The sequence below is a fragment of the Populus nigra genome, chromosome 9, assembly GCF_951802175.1.
Source record: "Populus nigra chromosome 9, ddPopNigr1.1, whole genome shotgun sequence".
In the NCBI taxonomy this organism is placed as follows: Eukaryota; Viridiplantae; Streptophyta; class Magnoliopsida; order Malpighiales; family Salicaceae; genus Populus; species Populus nigra.
In genome coordinates, this window is record NC_084860.1 from 2091216 (window position 1) to 2112580 (window position 21365).

The following is a 21365-nucleotide window of genomic DNA, read 5'->3' on the forward strand; positions in this document are numbered from 1 at the left end:
TCCATGCATCACTCACCATTCATTTATATATAAAATTAATAAGTATAATTAAGCCAAGAAAATAGTGATGTTAATTGAATATCTAACCTTAAAAATTGAGAATCCTTGTTCTCTTTTTTTGTAAGAGAGTTCTAATGAGCTAGACACTCATTAGTAGACATCTACACTAGTTAAAGCATTTTGTTTCTGTATCATTCAGCAAAAATACCATATGATATGGCTCCTATTACTTAAAAATATAATACATAAAAAAAAAACTTTCTTTTTAAACGGATCTCTAAGTGAAATATTTGGTCATGCTTAAAAAATCGAAGGTACGGTACAAATTTTTGAAAAATGATGTTAATATATTACAGTGTATCAGAACTTAGTTAAGTTTTATTAAGGTGACATCTCCTTGTCCCTTATCTACTTCAATCACCATCATTGATTCTTTTTAGTTAATAGTAGAGATTTTATTTACTTTTAGCTAATATGAAGATAGCAAAAGAAGTAGAAAAAAAAAGGCAACAACAGAAAGAAGAAGAAAAAAAGCATAAAAGCACGGCTGCTGCATTTCTACTTTTCATATTTCAATAGTCCACAGTTCGAGTTTCACTTGACGAAACAGACTATGAAAGTTCTCACTTGACTTTTGCCATTGACTTGCGGCCAGGGGCTCCCCCATGTAAAAGGAAGGATTACTCTGTTGCCCAAAATAATTAAGAGCAAGAAAACCTTACCAGTTATCAAAAAAATGTTCGCTCTGAAATTCTCCATATTCCTGCTTTCCTTTGCAGCCCTCACGGAAGCACAGGAGATCATTTTCCTTCATCATTCATGCCCAAACACAACCACTTTCGTAAGAAACAGCCCGTATCAAGCCAATTTAAATATCCTTCTCTCTTCACTCGCCGGCAATGCAACCCGCAATGACATTAACGGATTCTATAACGCCTCTACAGGACATGATGTTTATGAGGTCTATGGCCTCTTTCTTTGCCGTGGCGATGTTAGTGTCGAAGTTTGCCAAGAATGTGTGAACCTTGCAACAATCGATGTAGTCCAACGTTGTCCAATCGAGAAGGAGGCTATCATATGGTATGATCAGTGCTTCCTGCGCTACTCAAACAGCAACATCTTCTCCAGCTTGAGCCAAACGCCTCGGTTTCTCAAGTGGAATAAGCAAAATATAACTGTTGATGTAAAATTTAACAAGCGAGTGGTGGATGCTATATCTGATGCTGCTAAAGAAGCTGCAAGTGCGCCATCAGGTGAAAAAAAGTTCGCAGCCAAAAACGTTTCTTATACGTGGGAAGAATCTCTATACGTTCTTGTGCAGTGCACACCGGTTCTATCTACATCTGATTGTAATCGGTGTCTTAACCTAACTCTCTCCTACATACCAATTTGTTGTAATAATAAGCGAGGAGGAAGAGTCCTAACTCCAGGCTGTAATCTTCGATATGAAACTTATTCATTTTACAACGAAACTGCCGTCATGGCAATGTCACCACCACCACTGTCCACGCCAGTTGTTCCCCTCCCTCCATCTCCAGGCTCCATAGCAGATGGAAAAGGTTCTATTTTCTTCTTTATCATTCCAAAATCCTTCTTTATCATTTCTTTAATATGAGATTCTATTATCTTGAATAATGATGTGCAACAAAAACATTGTCACTATGAAGGAGATGGAAGCAAATCGATGTGGATTAAAGTCGGTGCAGGCCTATCCGCAGTTATTGCTGTGCTATTTTTCAGTGCTTGCACTTACACCATGAGGAGAAGGACGAATCTGAGAACAGGTATGCATGTGATATGTACCGAAAGTCTTGGTACTAAAAATTTTATATTATATATATGAACTACCTAGTTAGTTTCTATATACGTGCAAGGTGATTTCCAAATATTTTTGAGATATAATCTTGACAAGAAATTAAAATTCCGAACACCTTTGAATTTGCAAATATGTTGTGGTTAAGCTTGAAAAGAAGACGAAATTAGGCAGAGATTGAGTAATTGGCTTTAATTCCGTAAATTTTTCTCTAGTAGGTAGAAGGTTAAAAACAGAACAAAATTTTGAAGTGTCGAAACAAGATGTACATTTACATGATGTTCGAAACCTATATAATCAATTAATAGCACTTCACAATATCTCCTGCAAAGGAAAAAGGAAATATCCAAGAGGATCAATTACTCGACTTGGCACGACGAGCAACTGTTGGGGACGACTATTCAGACAAAGATATTCAAGGAGAGGTGACATCCCAGGACCTCCCTTTGATCCGGCTAGATGTTATAAATGAAGCTACAAAGCAATTTTCTGATGAAAACAAACTTGGTCAAGGAGGGTTTGGCCCAGTATACAGGGTAATCAAGGCTATCAAGTCAATTACTTTATTCATTAAGAAAACAAAAAAAGAAAAAATCGAATTCTGTTATTTGTCAATCTCTCAACACACAAATTCGAAAATGCATCACACTTTGGCCCACAAATATTAATGCTTATTAGAATAGTTTGTGCTCAGGGTACGTTAGAGGATGGCAAAGAAGTTGCAGTTAAGAGGCTCTCAAGAACTTCTGGTCAAGGACAAAGAGAATTCCTGAACGAAGTCGTTTTAATCGCCAAATTACAACACAGAAATCTTGTCAGACTCTTGGGATGCTGCCTGGAAAAAAATGAAAAGTTACTTATCTATGAGTATATGCCCAACAAAAGCCTTGATGTCATTCTTTTTGGTTTGACCCCTAAACCTGAAACACCTGATTTTTTTTACTGTATAACAAAGACCAGAAATTATAACTGATTTGATTTTTATGTTGATGCTACTCAGGCTCCAGCAATGGAGTCCTGCTTGACTGGCAAAGACGCGTGAGCATTATCAATGGAATTGCACGGGGGCTCTTGTATCTTCATGAAGATTCTCGTCTTAGAATTATTCACAGGGATCTCAAAGCAAGCAACATTTTGCTTGATTATGAGATGAATCCGAAGATATCAGACTTTGGAATGGCTAGGATTTTCGGTGGAAATCAAAGCGAGGCTAACACGAATAGAATTGTCGGAACATAGTACGTATTACTACATTTCCATTCCCACAGTGTTATTGTTTTCAATTGTATATTTGTTTGGAAAAAATGGACTTTCTTATTCTTTCTTTATTCTTTCTTTTCAAAATATAATTTCAATTTAAAAATTTAAATTATTAAATAAATTTTTTTAAAAAATAATTACTCACCCAGATCTATAACTACTTTGTATAATGAGATTAGAACTCATGAATTTTCCGTCATCACGGTTTTAATACGGATTTAAAGAATAATTTTATATTAAATATGACAAACATTATTTTTACAGCGAGGTGGCAAAGGTTCACAATGGTGCATTCTTGACCGATTTATATGATGCAAAAGAATTTTGCTAACCTCTTCATGCATATAAAGCAATTTGTTTCCTCTTGTGTCAATTCAAAACAGTGGATACATGGCCCCAGAGTATGCTATGGCGGGACTTTTTTCTGTAAAATCAGATATTTTCAGTTTTGGAGTGTTGCTGTTAGAGATACTCAGTGGAAAAAAAAACGTTGGCTTTCATCTCTTAGAAGAAGGCGAAAGCCTTCTCACTTTTGTAGGTTACAATTCCTATCTTTCTACCCAAAAAAGGATTACTAGCAATGATTTTTGTTATCTCAATTCAGGAAGTCTCTCAACTTTTCAGGCATGGAAACTGTGGTCTGATGGTCAAGGACTGGAATTGATGGACCCTATGCTAGAGAAATCAAGCGTGGCAACTGAGGTGCTGAGATGCATCCACATTGGGCTGCTCTGCGTGCAAGATGATCCAGCAGATAGACCCACAATGTCATCTGTGCTTCATATGTTGGCAAGTGATACCATAGCACTCCCTATCCCTAAACAACCTGCATTTTCTATCGGCCGATTTGTTGCCATGGAAGGTCAGTCCTCAAATCAGAAAGTATGTTCTAGCAATGAATTAACCATTTCTGTTTTATCACCACGGTGACTGTAAATTAAGTTTTAAATTTAAGAGAATGAAGTTGTAGCTCCTTCGACTGTTTTTCTTTACAAACACAGACATTTCCAGACAGATACAAACATATCTTCTTGATTTGTTTTTCTTCGCAGTCTGAGAACTATTATCTTACATACAAATCATATTTCATGCTACAATGGAACCTGAAATCTTCAAAAAATCATTTATGTATATAGTAATGATTGAACCAAAAGTTTCTATTTATGGCTGCTCCAAATTATGGGCCTCTTAGGCCTCCTTGCCCTTCGCTTGTGACTAAGTTTAGGCCCAAAGAAACATAATACAGCATCAGTGACTTCTTTGTCCAGGCATCAATAACCATCATTAATATTGCTCCTTGAAGGCAAGAACCCAAACAAAGAGGAAGCATCATTTTTGCTATCTTATCTCTCGAAGGGATCCAGCCCGTTGATCATATTTCAATGAGCTTAAGGCCTGATAAAGCCATAAATATCTGAAAAATAATAAATGTAAAATCAGTTAAAATTAGAAATAATGTATGTTTTTCAAAATAAGTAAAATGTTATCAAAGAAATATTAGAATAAAAGTTATGGAAACTTAGTAATTTATCTTTATATATTTTTATTTTCTCAATCATTCCTCTGTAAGACAACTAAGCTACTATAACCTTAGTTAAATGCATTTTTTAAAATTACCCTTCTCTTAAAAATTATATTAAATCTTATGACCATAAAGATTGTTAAGCTAAAATATATATGCTGCTTTTGATTAATTATTCCAGATAACAAAAATAATGTATGTTTTTTGTGTTTTTATTCTTAGAATATATCGATGCAATAACTCATAAGCGTATTGAGTATAAGTGCGGATCTTTGCATCCATTTAAATCAATATAATTTTAAATAAGTTTATGCATATCAATTGCTGATCATCCTTACCGGTCAAATGTCTGCATTTCAAAAATCAGAATATATATTACGCCTTTTTTCCATCTCAGATTCCAAATTAGTGCCTTGGATCTTGGTACTATTATACTAGTATAAAAGCAAACTCTTACCATATAAATATAATAAGTGTTTTATTCATTAGGATTAGGAATTTCTAGTTGTTATAAGACTACATATCGACTTTACTATTATTACCATATATCGAACCTCTATAAAATTATGATGATATCATATATTAATTAACTAAATTAGATAAATAAACTTGCAAAAATATTAATTTACCTCGAGATTATCCAACAAACCAATCACAACTTCTCATAAATATTAAATATTTATTATCATTTATCCACGTCCATAAAAATTAATATATAGAAATTTATAGAAATTACCACTTCACAATGCAATTGATAAAACTTAAAACGGGCCCATTAAGTAAGCTATTAATTATTTCAAAACAGCACATGTAATTCGGTAATTCCATAAAGTTTTAACAATTTACAAACAAATACAATCTTACAAAATATAAAACAAACCATAACATGTATAAAATTATACATTCATATACTACAAGTTTGTTTGAGAAATAACAATAAAACATGTACATCTACTAACAAAATACATATGCTTAAAAAACAATAAAATTAACATTTAAATGTTAAAATTTAAAAAGATAGAATTACTTACAAAAATTGATAAAATCCGTTGGTAAATCAGAACACGGATGCTGTGACCACAAAACTTCAAGAAATATAACTTGTTGTGCTGAGATGAGAGAAATTTTTGTTTGGGGGGGGGCTGGTTGTTTGCAGATGGGGGAAAGTTGGGATTAGGAAGAAGAAAGAGAAATAGGGGAGGAGAGGGTCATCAGAGAGGGCATATATTAACTTTTTTCGATGGTTTCACCGACAAAATAATCCATAGGTGAGTCCGTCAGCTATTCTGATGGAAAAATCGACACGTCACCGTATGGATCTGCCATTTCGAATCCCTCAGTAATTCCATCGGCATTTTAAACGGTGAACGGTCACATCACCGTACAGAGCTGCTGTTTTGAATCTGTCGGTGATTCCGTTGGTAAAAATCACCCGCAAAAACCTCCACATCAGGGAACCGTTTTTTTTTTAATTATGAACTTTCCGTCTGTAATTCAGTCGGTAACTACCGATGGACACTTTTCATCGGTAGTTACCAATGGAATTACGGACGGAAAAAGTTTTGTTGGTAAGTTCGACCTCAAATTACTGACAGAAATATTCTGTCGATAAATCCGTTGCTATTAAGTAAATTTCTGGTAGTGCATCCATTTAAATCAATATAATTTTAAATAAGTTTATGCATATCAATTGTTGATCATCTCTGGATTTTGCTAAGAGCTTCAATGATTTTTTTGGTGAATTCTATAAACATGGACTCTGGTTGAGGTACATCAGAATGCTCTGTATTAGCTTCTGAAGTCATGGTAAGCGAGGAAAAAAAAAGGACAAGTACTAGGGATTTTTGAAGCAGAAAAAGCTAAAATGCTCTGATACCATATCAGAATAATTACTCTTTTATTTTCTGGTTGATCTTTACACACTTGTTTGTTACATATTTATAATAACAGAGTAAATCTTCTATTTTAGGCTATACAAATTAAGTTCCTATAATTATGCTATCGTGAGATTCCATCTCTGTTTCTATAATATCTCCCATTACCCATGTGTTACAGCTCACGCCAACATGATACTGATCAAATTTGACAAAGTGTTAAGCATATGGAATGTATCCCTGTCAATTACCTTTCCATGGAAACAAGAATCACATGAGATGGATGTCTGTAGAATGAGTTATGTCCAAAATACCGAGACATGTCCATGTTCGCTGATCTTTCCAGCAAATGCTGCACCAACTTGCACCAAACGTATGTCTAGTATAATGATAGATTTTGAGAACGTGTTCAACATAAGAAATGTGAATCTATCAATTATCTGTTCATGGCCACAAGAATCACATTAGTCGGACTTGTAGAACGTGATTTACACCCCATTTACCGAAACTTGGTCTCGGAATTTCTTGCAGGAAACTTCCTACTCTTTTAATCTTCTTTAAAGTGAACTCATTTATGTCTACTTGAGAAGAACAAGACTTAGGCATCTATTTTTGATCTTTTACATCTCCAAATTTTCAATTCTTATCATTTTATTATCTCCTACATTTAATAATAAAAAAAATTACTGAAATAAATCAAAACTGACAAAATCAGGAAAATCACACTTGAAATGATGCATAAAATACACATATAAAACATATCAAAATAAGACTTAAAATTAAAAGCAAACATGCTAAGAAACAAGCAAAACATTGTAATTTAAAACAATGATGATTATAAAATGTATGAAATAAATTCACACATCAATATTTTACCGAATCTATGGTTTTAACTCAAAATTCTGCAAACATGCCTTATACATAATGTTTATGGTCATGCTTGTCTTTAATACAACATGAATAATTAAGAGCGTGCATCTAAGGTTGTAGTAATTAAGTGAAACCGAGTATATTTTTTATCTAGTTTTAAAATGGTCTTAGAATATCTACATAGTAATCTTTACTGAAAGACAATGTAAGGGTATTGCAAGAAATGATTAAGATATTATGACCATCACTACTAAGCAAAGCAAGTACTCATATTTGAGTTGGATGATTTACAAACTTGAACTCGGATCAATAGACATAAGGCAGATCACTAGTCCTGCATCCAACATAGAAGCTTTTGTGTGCTCTTAAATATTAAAGCAAGTTATGCATAAAGATAGTATTCCATTTTTGATATACAATGTATGAATAATATGTATAAAATGCATGTTGAAAATAAATGCACAGACTAACTAAAATAAAACACAATAATCAGACCATATGTAATTTAAAACATATAATTTTTTTTAAAGAAGGATTTTTATTGTTTTCTATTTTTTAAAACTAATTTATTGAATACTGAAAAAGCATTTTATGTATAAGTTTATAATCCCAAAAATTATATATATATATATATATATATATATATATATATATATATATATATATATATAAAAGGCCCAAAATTGATTGTAAAATGCTCCTTCAAAAATCTTAAAAATTGTAGAAGTTCACACCGACATTTTCTTCAGTGACAGCTATTTTAACTCTTAAAAGTCGTTTAATCCACGCTAGAATGATCAAACACCCCCCTCCCCCAATCAAGTTTTGATATCTATCTGGGTGTAAAAACACCGGGCACTTGAGGATCTATGTTGACCATCTGTAGTTGGTGCATTCATGCAGGTTTCCTCTTGTTCAAAATTATGGGCCTATGAGGCCTCATTGCCATTTGCTTGTGACTAAGATTACGCCCAAGGAACCCAAATTCAGCATCAAAGACTTCTTTGTCCAGGCATCAAGAACGCAGTTGCAAAACTTGAATTGGCCAGCATGTTGATGGACTTATAGTATAAAGCGTTGTTATTAAACTTGATTTGGTAGTTGACTTAATGAAATAACCGGGTGATGAATTAAGTGGATTAATCTAGGTTAAGAACCAGAATATATATTAATATATTTGTTTTGACATAAAATTTAGCTAAAATGCAAGAAAATATCACATTAACATATATACTAGGATAATTAATTAACATCAACAGATTAAAAGGTACATTTATTTTTAAAATAAACAAACCTTTAACATACTTAACTTAAAATAAAGATAATATTAAAGATAAAAAAAATAAAATAATAAGTTGTTTTAGAGATAAATAATTTAATATAGAAAATATAAAGTGACAACATCCAAACTCCATTTTACATTATAATATATAAATTAACATCCTCATATGTATAATGAAAGCAAAAGATTTTAAAAATATTAAATACTTAACACTAGTAGAATAAAAAAAAATGGTAAAGTAAAAGATCTCATTGGAATGACCATATTTTTTCTAACACAACAACATCTTTACTTTGGTTGAATATAGATATTGTGTTCTTTAGTATTTATAAGAGCAAAATTTAAATCAAATATCAATGAGATTGAGCTAACCTCATTAATATCTATCGAAATATCATCATACTCCTATATATCTTCATAATCACATGCATCTTCAATTTCATTTATATTTATTAAATCTATAATTAAAACATAATTAACCAATAAACATTGCATGTCAAATAATATTTTATTTTCAAATAAACTAATAATTAAAAGATCAAATCGTCTGTTCTCTTGATTTAAAGTATCTTGAATAGTCATGATTGATAAATCACGGTGAAAGATTTCTACTTCTTCAGTTGTCAAAGAAGATGTATTGTTTTTTACTATTCATTTTTTCGTGTTAGAAAATGCCTTAAAATTAATTGGATTATAATTTTATCATTTCTAATAATTCCTACAAAATCAAAGAGAAGGTACATTATATAAGTATTAATAATGCTACTTAATATAAAATAATTTTTGAAGAATTAAAGAAAAGAAAATACTTTATTTTTAATCTCAAATTATAGTGGATGTAAACTAGGTTATTAAGTTTGCGATGCTCCAATTGATTTCTCTTTTTAGTGTGGATATGCTTAAAAATACTCCAATTCCTCTCATATCTCGAAGAACTATAAATTTAACTTAAAACTTGTATAGTTAATTTTTGAAGACTTGGAGCACAAGTTTCATGCGTTACTTATTATTTATTTATATACAAAATTAATAAATATAATTATGCTACGAAAATAGTGATGTTAATTGAATATCTAACCTTCAAAATTGAGAATCCTTGTTCTCTCTCTTTGCAAGAGAGTTCTAATGAGCTAGACACTCATTAGTAGATATCTACACTAGTTAAAGCATTTTGTTTTTCTTATCATTCAGCAAAAATACCATATGATCATATGGCTCCTATTACTTAAAAATATCATACATTAAAAAAAAACTTTCTTTTTAAACGGATTTCTAAGTGAAATATTTGGTCATGCTTAAAAAATTGAAACAAATTTTTGAAAAATGAGGTTAATATATTACAGTATATCAGAACTTAGTTAAGTTTTATTAAGGTGACATCTCCTTGTCCCTTATCTACTTCAATCACCATCATTGATTCTTTTTAGTTAATAGTCGAGATTTTATTTACTTTTAGCTAATATGAAGATAGCAAAAGAAGTAGAAAAAAAAAGGCAACAACAGAAAGAAGAAGAAAAGTAATTCATAAAAGGATGGAGTTTCACATTAGGAACATGCAACTCTTTCTTAACGAAACAGACCATGAAATTTCTCACTTGACTTTTGCCATTGACTTGCGGCAAGGAGCTCCTCCATGTAAAAGGAAGGACGACTCTGTTGCCCAAAATAATTAAGAGCAAGAAAACCTTATCAGTTATCAAAAAAATGTTCGCTCTGAAATTCTCAATATTCCTGCTTTCCTTTGCAACCCTCACGGAAGCACAGGAGATCTTTTTGCTTTATCATGTATGCTCAAACACAACTTTCGTAGGGAACAGCCCGTATCGAGCCAATTTAAATATCATTCTCTCTTCACTCGCCGCCAATGCAGCCCGCAATGACATTAACGGATTCTATAACGCCTCTACAGGACATGATGTTTCTGAGGTCTATGGCCTCTTTCTTTGCCGTGGCGATGTTAGTGTCGAAGTTTGCCAAGAATGTGTGAACCTTGCAAGAAACGAGGTAGTCCGACGGTGTCCAATCGAGAAGGAGGCTATCATGTGGTATGATCAGTGCTTCCTGCGCTACTCTAACAGTAACATCTTCTCCAGCTTGAGCCAAACGCCTTGGTTTCACAAGTGGAATGTAGAAAATATGACTGTTGATGTAGAATTTAACCAGCGACTGGTGAATACTATATCTGATGCTGCTAATGTAGCTGCAAGTGCGCCATCAGGTGAAAAAAAGTTTGCAGCCAAAGAAGTTTCTTATACGGCGTTTCAGTCTCTATACGTTCTTGTGCAGTGCACACCGGATCTATCTAAACATGATTGTAATCAGTGTCTTCTACAAGCTATCCTCAGCATATCAATTTGTTGTAATAATAAGCAAGGAGGAAGAGTCTTATATCCAAGCTGTCATCTTCGATTTGAAACTTATTCATTTTACAACGAAGCTGCCGTTGTGGCAATGTCTCCACCACCACTATCCACGCCAGTTGTTCCCCTCCCACCATCTTCAGGCTCAATAGCAGATGGAAAAGGTTCTATTATCTTCTTTATCATTCCAAAATCCTTCCTTATCATTTCTTTAATATGAGATTTTGTTATCTTGAATAATGATGTGCAACAAAAACATTGTCACTGTGAAGGAGATGGAAGCAAATCGATGTGGATCAAAGTCGGTGCAGGCCTATCCGCAGTTATTGTTGTGCTATTTTTCAGTGCTTGCACTTACACCAGGAGGAGAAGGACGAATCTGAGAACAGGTATGCATGTGATATGAAAGTCTTGGTACTAAAAATTTTATATTATATATATGAACTACCTAGTTAGTTTCTATATACTTGCAGGCGATTTCCAAATATTTTTGAGATATAATCTTGACAAGAAATTAAAATTTTGAACCAGAATTCCTAACACCTTTGAATTTGCAAATATGTTTTTCTAGTCAGGTCATCATATGAAAAAATGCTAGTAGGTAGAAGGTGAAAAACAGAACAAAAGTTTTGATGCACATTTACATGATGTTCGAAACCTATATAATCAATTATTAGCACTTCACAATATCTCCTGCAGAGGAAATAGGAAATATCCAAGAGGATCAATTACTCGACTGGGCAGGACGAGCAACTGTTGGGGACGACTATTCAGACAAAGATATTCAAGGAGAGGTGACATCCCAGGACCTCCCTTTGATCCGGCTAGATGTTATAAATGAAGCTACAAAGCAATTTTCTGATGAAAACAAACTTGGTCAAGGAGGGTTTGGCCCAGTATACAGGGTACGTAATCAAGGCTATCAAGTCAATTACTTTATTCATTAAAAAAACAAAAAGAAAAAATCGAATTCTGTTATTTGTCAATCTCTCATTACACAAATTCGAAAATGCATCACACTTTGGCCCACAAATATTAATGCTTATTAGAATAGTTTGTGCTCAGGGTACGTTAGAGTATGGCAAAGAAGTTGCAGTTAAGAGGCTCTCAAGAACTTCTGGTCAAGGACAAAGAGAATTCCTGAACGAAGTCGTTTTAATCGCCAGATTACAACACAGAAATCTTGTCAGACTCCTGGGATGCTGTCTGGAAAAAAATGAAAAGTTACTTATCTACGAGTATATGCCCAACAAAAGCCTTGATGTCATTCTTTTTGGTTAGACCCCTAAACTTGAAACACCTGAATTTTTTTTTTTAACAAAGACCAGAAACTGTAACTGATTTGATTTTTATGTTGATGCTACTCAGGTTCCAGAAATGGAGTCCTGCTTGACTGGCAAAGACGCTTGAGCATTATCAATGGAATTGCACGGGGGCTCTTGTATCTTCATGAAGATTCTCGTCTTAGAATTATTCACAGGGATCTCAAAACAAGCAACATCTTGCTTGATTATGAGATGAATCCAAAGATATCAGACTTTGGAATGGCTAGGATTTTCGGTGGAAATCAAAGCGAGGCTAACACGAATAGAATTGTCGGAACTTAGTAAGAATTACTACATCTCCATTCCCAGTGTTATTGTTTTCAATTGTATATTTGTTGGGAACAAATGGATTTTCTTATTCTTTTCTTTATTCATGTGAAAAAATAATTTTAATTTAAAAACAAACCATTAAATAACTTTTTTTTAAAAAAAATAATTTACTCATACAAATCTATAACCATTCCATAACTATACTCTATAATATAGTAAGATTGGAACTCATGAACTTTCTGTCATCATGGTTTTAATATCATTTTAAAAAGTATTTAATTAAACTAAAAAATTTAAATTATTAAATAAAATTTAAAAAATAATTTTATATCAAATATTATTTTTCCAGCGAGGTGGCGAAGGTTCACAATGGTGCATTCTTCACTGATTTATATGATGCAAAAGAATTTTGCTAACCTCTTCATGCATATAAAGCAATTTGTTTCCTCTTGTGTCGATTCAAAACAGCGGATACATGGCTCCAGAGTATGCTATGGCGGGACTTTTTTCTGTAAAATCAGATGTTTTTAGTTTTGGAGTGTTGCTGTTAGAGATAATCAGTGGAAAAGGGAACGTTGGCTTTCATCTCTCAGAAGAAGGCGAAAGCCTTCTCACTTTTGTAGGTTACAATTCCTATCTTTCTATCCATAAAAGGATTACTAGCAATGATTTTTGTTATCTCAATTCAGGAAGTCTCTCAACTTTTCAGGCATGGAAACTGTGGTCTGATGGTCAAGGACTGGAATTGATGGACCCTATGCTAGAGAAATCAAGCGTGGCAACTGAGGTGCTGAGATGCATCCACATTGGGCTGCTCTGCGTGCAAGATGATCCAGCAGATAGACCCACAATGTCATCTGTGCTTCATATGTTGGCAAGTGATACCATAACACTCCCTATCCCTAAACAGCCAGCATTTTCTATCGGCCGATTTGTTGCCATGGAAGGTCAGTCCTCAAATCAGAAAGTTTGTTCTGGCAATGAATTAACCATTTCCGTTTTATCACCACGGTGACCGTAAATTAAGTTGTAATTTAAGAGAATGAAGTTGTAGGTCCTTCGACTGTTTTTCCTTACAAACACAGACATTTCCAGACAGATAGAAACATATCTTGTTGATTTGTTTTTCTTCGCAGTATGAGAAATATTATGTTACATACAAATCATATTTCATGCTGCAATGGAATCTAAAATCTTCAAAAAATCATTTATGTATATAGTAATGATTGAACAGAGAGTTTCTATTTATGGCTGCTCCAAATTATGGGCCTCTGATGCCTCCTTGCCCTTTGCTTGAGACTAAGTTTACGCCCAAAGAAACCAAATACAGTGTCGCACGTGTGCGGCGTTGCGACGAAAACATCCACCTCAAAATCATGTAAAATATATCTATCTGGAAAAATATGAGGAGACAAGGAATTCTTGTCTTTTATTAGTGGAAAAATAGAATGGGAGTCGCCACCTAGTATTTTGGTCACTAGGAACCCTTACTGGTTTTAGAGATCGGGTACGGGGACTGGTTGCGTAAAGAAAATGTATTAGCATCCCAAATATGCCCTACCTAAGGTAGGCTACATTGTATTATTGTCTGATAAAATCTAAGGTCTTGTCGTGTTGTCTAGTTGTTGGCCCGTCTATGGTTTAAGAAAAGTTCTCCTCGGTAAGGAGGTCCTTGTCTTATCGGGTAAAACCTAACCGTTTTAACGCCAACAAAAGAATTTAATATCCAAAATACATCTTACGTATAAAGTCGTAAGCCCAGATATCAAAATAAAAACAAAATAATTTTTTTGAAATTTTTGAAATATTGGCCTAGTTCTCGTGACTTTAATAAACTGGTTATTAAAGCCAAAATGCATGCTAAAACTTTTTTTTTTATGAAGATGCAATATGATTTTTTTTTTAATTTTTTTAGAGAAACTTGGCCGTATGCATGAAAACAAAACATTTTATTTTTTTATTTTTGTTTTGATGAAAATCGGGTATTTTAATGCCGGATTTGTATCTTTACAGTATAAAAATACAAATCAATATCGATCAAATTACTGTAAAAAAAATTCAGAAAATCACAAATTTTTTTGAATAATTTTTTCTAAAAGAAATTTTTTTTAGGCTGGACCCAGCAAGCCTCACCGGGTCACTGGCCCAAGCCAGTGACTCGACTGGCTTTTAAACGCAAGCGTGCGTGAACAATTCACGCACGCCTGCTACAGCCAGGATGTATTTAAATTTCACATGCACAGTGTTTGTGCAATTATAAACGGAAGGAGAAGGAATGGAAAGCTTACCTGGTATCTAAAACAGATGAAGACGATGGCGATGAAACTGCTGCTGCGGTTGTGATTGAGAATGGCAGCGGTTCCACCCCTGTTTTAAAACAAGCTCCTCCCTGTTTTCATATCTTTCCCGTCTTCTTCTTTCTCTGTTCCTTTCTGTTTTTTTTTTTAATCTTTTCCGCTCCCCCTGTTTCCTCCTGTTCTTTTTCTTTCCCTCTCTATCTCGTCTTTTCTGTTTTCTCCCCCCTCTATTCTGCTCTCCTCTCTGTTCTGCTCTCTGTCTCGGTGCTTTTCTCCTCTTTACGTTTCACCTTCTCTGTTTTCTTTCTCCTCTGTCTCGTTCCCTCCCCTCTGGTTTTCTTACTCTCCTCTGTCGTTCCCGTCTTTCTCCTTTCCGTCCCCCCCTCAGTACTGTCTCCTCCCCCTTCTGCTTGGTCCCTCCTCTGGCTTTTATAGCCAGAGGATGCATGCGTTATGGCAGGCATATGGTAACGGCTGGCGTGCATTATGGTGGTGAGGAAATCAGCCGCGAGACATGCCCTTGATTGCAGCTCCACCGCTCCTGTTTTTTTACCGCAGAAACCGTTGCTTGAAGACAGTGAGCAGTGTGCAGTAATTCTTAATGCAACGGCGCCGTTTCAATTTCAAAATAGTATTTCTGATTTGGTCCTTGGATGTTTTTACCATTTTGTAATCAAGCCCCCCAGAACAGTTGTAATTGGATCCTTTGATTTTAGCGCCTTTTCCGGTTTGGTACTTGGTTTCGGATTGTTTCAATTACGTCCGTAATCAGCCATCAAACTTCAATAACTATGCAATTAAGCCCCTGATTTGGCCAAATCAACTCTTTAAAATTATAATTGGACCTCAAAACTTTAATTTCATCCAATAAAAACCTAAATTGACTTAAAAATCTATTTTTCTTGCAATCACACCCTTCATGAATTCAATTAAACCTTAGATAAATTTTAATTGAGTTCATAAACATCTGATTTTAGACTCTTTTTTTTTCAACTTGAATTTTCTTTGTCAACATGGCTCTTATAATGTCAAATTTCAATTCTTGTATTTCTGAACCTCTTCAACCAATTCCTAGCTATTTTATGGGAGTTCCAGCATCTTTTTCTCACTTTTATTTTTTTCTTTTCGAATATATTTTTTTATATATATTTTTTTGTATTTTTTTTTAGAACCCAAAAATAAGTAACAACATACAGCATCATCAGTGTCCAGGCATCAACAACCATCATTAATATTGCTCCTTGGCTAAGTGTCCGCAGTCCGACTTGCTAGGCTCTCCTTACAAGTCAGAACGTATACCGGAACAGGTATTAGGAAAAACCCACAAGTCAAGAACCCAAACAAAGAGGAAGCATCATTTTTGCTATCTTATCTCTGGAAGGGATCCAGCCCGTTGATCATATTTCCATGAGTTTAAGGCCTGATAAAGCCATAAATATCTGAAAAATAATAAATGTAAAAAGATTGAAAATCAGTTAAAATTAAAAATAATGCATGTTTTTCAAAATAAGTAAAATGTGATCAAAGAAATATTAGAGTAAAAATTATGGAAACTTAGTAATTTATCTTTATATATTTTATTTTCTCAATCATTCCTCTGTAAAACAACTAATCTATTATAACCTTAGTTAAATGCATTTTTAAAAATTACCCTTCAATTAAAAATTATATTAAATCTTATGACCACAAAGATTGTTAAGCTAAAATATATATGCTGCTTTTGATTAATTATTCCAGATAACAAAAATAATGTATGTTTTTTTGTGTTTTTATTCTTAGAATATATCGATGCAATAACTCATAAGCCTATTGAGTATAAGTGCGGATCTTTGCATCCATTTAAATCAATATAATTTTAAATAAGTTTATGCATATCAATTGCTGATCATCCTTACAGGTCAAATGTCTGCATTTCAAAAATCAGAATATATATTACGCCTTTTTTCCATCTCAGATTCCAAATTAGTGCCTTGGATCTTGGTACTATTATACTAGTATAAAAGCAAACTCTTACCATATAAATATAATAAGTGTTTTATTCATTAGGTTTAGGATTTTCTAGCTGTTATAAGACTACATATCGACTTTACTATTATCACCATCTATTAAATGAGATGCCCTTGTCCCTCATTTACTTCTGTCACCATCATCGATTGATTAAATGCTTCAATTTTTTTTTTCTTCTTTTCACATTTCAATATTCCACACGTTTGAAAGTTCTCATTTGACTTCGGTCATTGACTTGCCGCAAGGAGCTTCATGTACAAGGAAAGATTACTCTATTGCCCAAAATAGGAGCAAGAAAACCTTATCAGTTATCACAAAATGTTGGTTCTGAAATTCTCCATATATATTCCTGCTTTGCTTTGCAGCCCTGATGACCATTAACATCACGGAAGCACATGAGATGAACTATCTGGGTCATAAATGCTCAAACACACCACTTTTGTAAGAAACAGCACGTATCAAGCCAATTTAAACATCCTTCCCTCTTCACTTGCCTCCAATGCAACCCGCAATGACATTAACGGATTCTATAACGCCTCTACAGGACATGATCTTTATGGCCTCTTCCACTGCCGCAGCGATGTTAGTGTTGAAGTTTGCCAAAACTGTGTGAACTTGGCCACAATTGATATATCCTATAAGCTTGTATCACTTAAAGAAGAAGTGTTTAAAGACTGTCTTGTATATTTGTTCATTGCATTTGTGTGCATGTACAGAGGGTTTAAATACGTGATAATACTAACTGATTTCCTACATATGTGCATGTATATCTGATAGTTTAAATTTTAAACAGCAGATACAATCTTGTTTGATTTCAAACTTTGAATATTGAATAGCTACATTCCTGCAGATTTGGTGGTTGTTGCAGCATGCTCTTTCTCTTTGAATTGTTCTTCTACACGCCCCTGCAATGAAAGGGTAGGGACCGAACCCTGAGATTATCTCGTCAAGTATGAAATCTGACAGATGGAAGCGGTTTTGTGAGAGCATCGGCATATTGATCTTTAGAGGAAATGAAGCGAACAATAAGTTGCCCACGCATAACTTGGTCACAAACATAATGAAAATCAATTTCAATATGCTTTGTGCGAGCATGAAATATGGGCTTACTTGTTAAGTAAGTAGCCCCTATGTTGTCGCACCATAGAATAGGAGAGTGCACAGATGGAACACCAAGATCATTGAGCACTAACTTAATCCATTGAAACTCTGTTGCTGCATTGGCAAGGGCTTTGTATTCGGATTCTGTACTGCTGCGAGCAACGGTTTTTTGTTGCTTGCAGCTCCATGAAACTAGATTATTGCCCAAGTATACACAATAGGCACCAATGGAACGTCTGTCATCAGGATTGGACGCCCAATCTGCATCATTAAATGTTTGTAAAGTAACATTTGCAGTAGGCTGAATGAGTAAAGAATGAGAAATGGTTTGCTTCAAATAACGCAATATGCGTTTGACGGCCGCCCAATGCATTTCCATAGGATTATGCATAAACTTGCTAACTTTATGAATGGAAAACGCAATGTATAGCCGAGTAAATGAAAGATATTGAAGCCCTCCAACAATACTTCGGTATAAAGAAGGATCATGAAAAGTAATACCAGCAAATTTTGATAATGACAGCGAGGTTGACATTGGAGTAAGACAAGGTTTGGCTTTGTCCATTTTACTGCGCATTAAGAGGTCTAGAATATAACGTTGTTATGATAGATACAGACCATCATCAGTGTGAATAGCTTCAATGTTTAGAAAGAAGCTTAGTTCACCCATATCCTTGACTGCAAAGTCACCTTGCAACAATGTGATCACTTGGTTGATGGAACCAATATCATTGTCAGTTATGATTATGTCATCGACATAAATCAAAAAATAAATAAGAATGGAATTGTGATGATAAACAAAGAGGGAGTGATCAGCTTGACTTCCAAGAAAACCAATAGATTTGAGCTTATCTATCAACCGTGAAAACCATGCTCGTGGTGCTTAACGAAGACCATAAAGAGATTTTTCCAGCTTGCAAACATGATTTGGAAACTAAGAGTGAGCAAAATAAGGAGGTTGAGCCATGTAAACATCTTCATGCAGGTGACCATGTAAAAATGCATTCTGAATATCAATTTGGCTAAGAGGCCAGCCACGTGAAACAACTAATGAGAGAACCAACCTCACTGTGGTTGGCTTTACCACAAGACTAAATATCTCGCTGAAATCAACACCTTCTTGTTGATGGAACCCTTTGGCTACAAGTCTTGCTTTAAATCTGTCAATATCACCATTAGCTTTCCTTTTGATTCTGTATACCCATTTATATCCAACTAGATTAGCAATAAGTGGTTTGGGAACTAAATTCCAAGTCCCATTCTGCAGTAAGGCATCAAACTCTATGTTCATAGTAGTTCGCCAGTGTGGATATTTAATAGCCTCTATGTAACAAGTTGGTTCTGTCTCTGGTGTTTGGATTGTAGATAGAAGAGCTTTAGGAATGGGATATTTGACGTGGAAATCAGGTGGGAACTTCGGTTTATGGATGTTGTTTTTGCTTCTTGTAGTCATTGGGTGCAAACTTTGCATGGGTGGAGCAGAGGCAGAGGGTAAAGGAAAACGGGGTGGAGGATCAGTATGTTGAGGCTCATTGAAAGTGATTGCTGGAGAGATCAAATGAACACTATGATCAGTTTAAGGACCAGATGGAGAAGCCACATGTAGAGTGCTTGATGCAGTAGATTGAGGAGTGGCACCTGTAGAAAAAGAGGAACCTGCGGAACATAAATTGAGATTGGATGGTAGAGTAACAGAAGTAGTTGGTGATGAAGGACTGGGAGAGTTTGGTGCAGTGTATGGGAAGAGATTTTCATCAAAGACAACATAACAGGAAACAAAAATTTTGCATGTGGACACATCTAGACATTTGTAACCTCGATGATCAATACTATACCCAATAAATATGCAATTTTTGGATTGAAAATCAAGTTTGTGATGATTATATGGACGTAAATAGGGTCAGCATGCACAACCAAAGGTGCGTAAAAAATTATAATCAGGCTTTTGATGATGAACCATTTCATATGGAGATTTATGATTTAAGATGGGTGATGGAAGTCTATTTATAATAAAGGTTGCGGTTAAGAACGCATCTTCCTAGAACTTTTGAGGCAAATTGGAGTGAGCAAGCAAGGCTAGTTCAATTTCAACAATTTGCCTATGACACCTTTCAATGGCACCAGCCTGTTGATGGGTATAGGGACAGGTTATACGATGGTTGATGCCTTAATTGTGTAGATATCTATTTAAGCTACAGTATTCTCCCCTCCCAGTCACTTTGAAAAGCTTTAATTTTGCTACCAAACTGGCATTCAACAGCAGTTTGGAAGCTGAGAAAGGTTTGATATGCGTTAGATTTGAGTTTTAAGGGAAAGGCCATAAAAATTTAGTAGCATTATCCAAAAAACTGATATAATAGCGTGCACCAGAGGTCGATAATGTAGAAGTTAGCCCCCAAACATCCGAATATATTAATTCTAAAGGTTGTGAAACAGCAACGTGCATTTTGATAAAGGGCATAGCATGGCTCTTGGCCAGCTGACAATCAGAACAGATGGGGCAATTTTTATTTGGAATTGGTAAAGAAATAGCTTTATGAATAACAGGAAAGGAAGCATGTCCAAGACGACGATGCCAGATTTGGGAAGACACACAAACACTGGAAAAAACCTGCGGCTGAAGATGAGCTAAGGAAGCTGAGAAGTGGTATAGTCCATTACTGAGAGGGCCACGATGTAGGGTATTCCTCGAGTAGTCCTTCACAATGAAGAAAGAGGCATGAAATTCAAAGAAAACATTATTGTCTAGACAAAAACGGTGAACAAATAATAATTTTTTTTAAATATCAGGAATAAGCAGAATTTGATTAAGAGTAAATGATTTAGATGGAGAAGATAATGTAGAAGTGCCACTACGCACAATTTTCAGACCTGCACCATTAGCCACTGAACATGATCTTGTGTATCATGGTTGGCATGAGAAATCTGAATATTGTTTACGTCATTGGTGAGATGATTAGTGGTCCCTGTGTCGGGATACCATTCTTTATCTGGTTGCAGATAGTGTGCAGCAAGTAGAGCCTGTGGCTGGTTCTTGGAATGAGGTGGAGTCTGATAAGATAAATCAAAGCGATGATAGCATTTGCAAGCACTGTTACCTGGTTTGAGGCATACCTGACATATAAGGGATGATGAGTGGGTGGAATCATGAAAGTGAGAACGTCCTCCGTAGCCCCGACCACGATAGTTACCCCGATAACAATTTGAGTGTTGAACGGTGCCAGGTTGGCGATGGAATTGCTGAGGTGAGGTGGTGACCAGGTTGGCAGAAGCAAGAAGTGGTTGATTATTATGATTGATACGTGATTCACATATGAGAAGCAGAAAGAAGAGTTCCTCCAAACTGACAGGATCACGCGCGTGAAGAAATGGTGGAGGCCAGGG

General features: G+C 34.8%; 2 protein-coding genes across 2 annotated transcripts; both read left to right on the forward strand.

Annotated features, from left to right (window-relative positions):
- The first annotated feature begins 666 nt into the window (after positions 1–666).
- LOC133703286 (cysteine-rich receptor-like protein kinase 15) lies at positions 667–13647 on the forward strand. The gene is made up of 7 exons (XM_062127748.1): positions 667–1559; positions 1668–1784; positions 11681–11886; positions 12047–12257; positions 12350–12587; positions 13045–13195; positions 13286–13647. The coding sequence occupies exons 1-7, from the start codon at positions 737–739 to the stop codon at positions 13589–13591; spliced, it is 2052 nt and encodes a 683-aa protein (XP_061983732.1). The 5' UTR covers positions 667–736; the 3' UTR covers positions 13592–13647.
- On the forward strand, positions 3061–4055 carry LOC133703288 (cysteine-rich receptor-like protein kinase 10). The gene is made up of 2 exons (XM_062127749.1): positions 3061–3607; positions 3698–4055. Exons 1-2 carry the CDS (start codon positions 3464–3466, stop codon positions 4001–4003), a joined length of 450 nt encoding a protein of 149 aa, XP_061983733.1. The 5' UTR covers positions 3061–3463; the 3' UTR covers positions 4004–4055.
- Positions 13648–21365: the final 7718 nt, after the last annotated feature.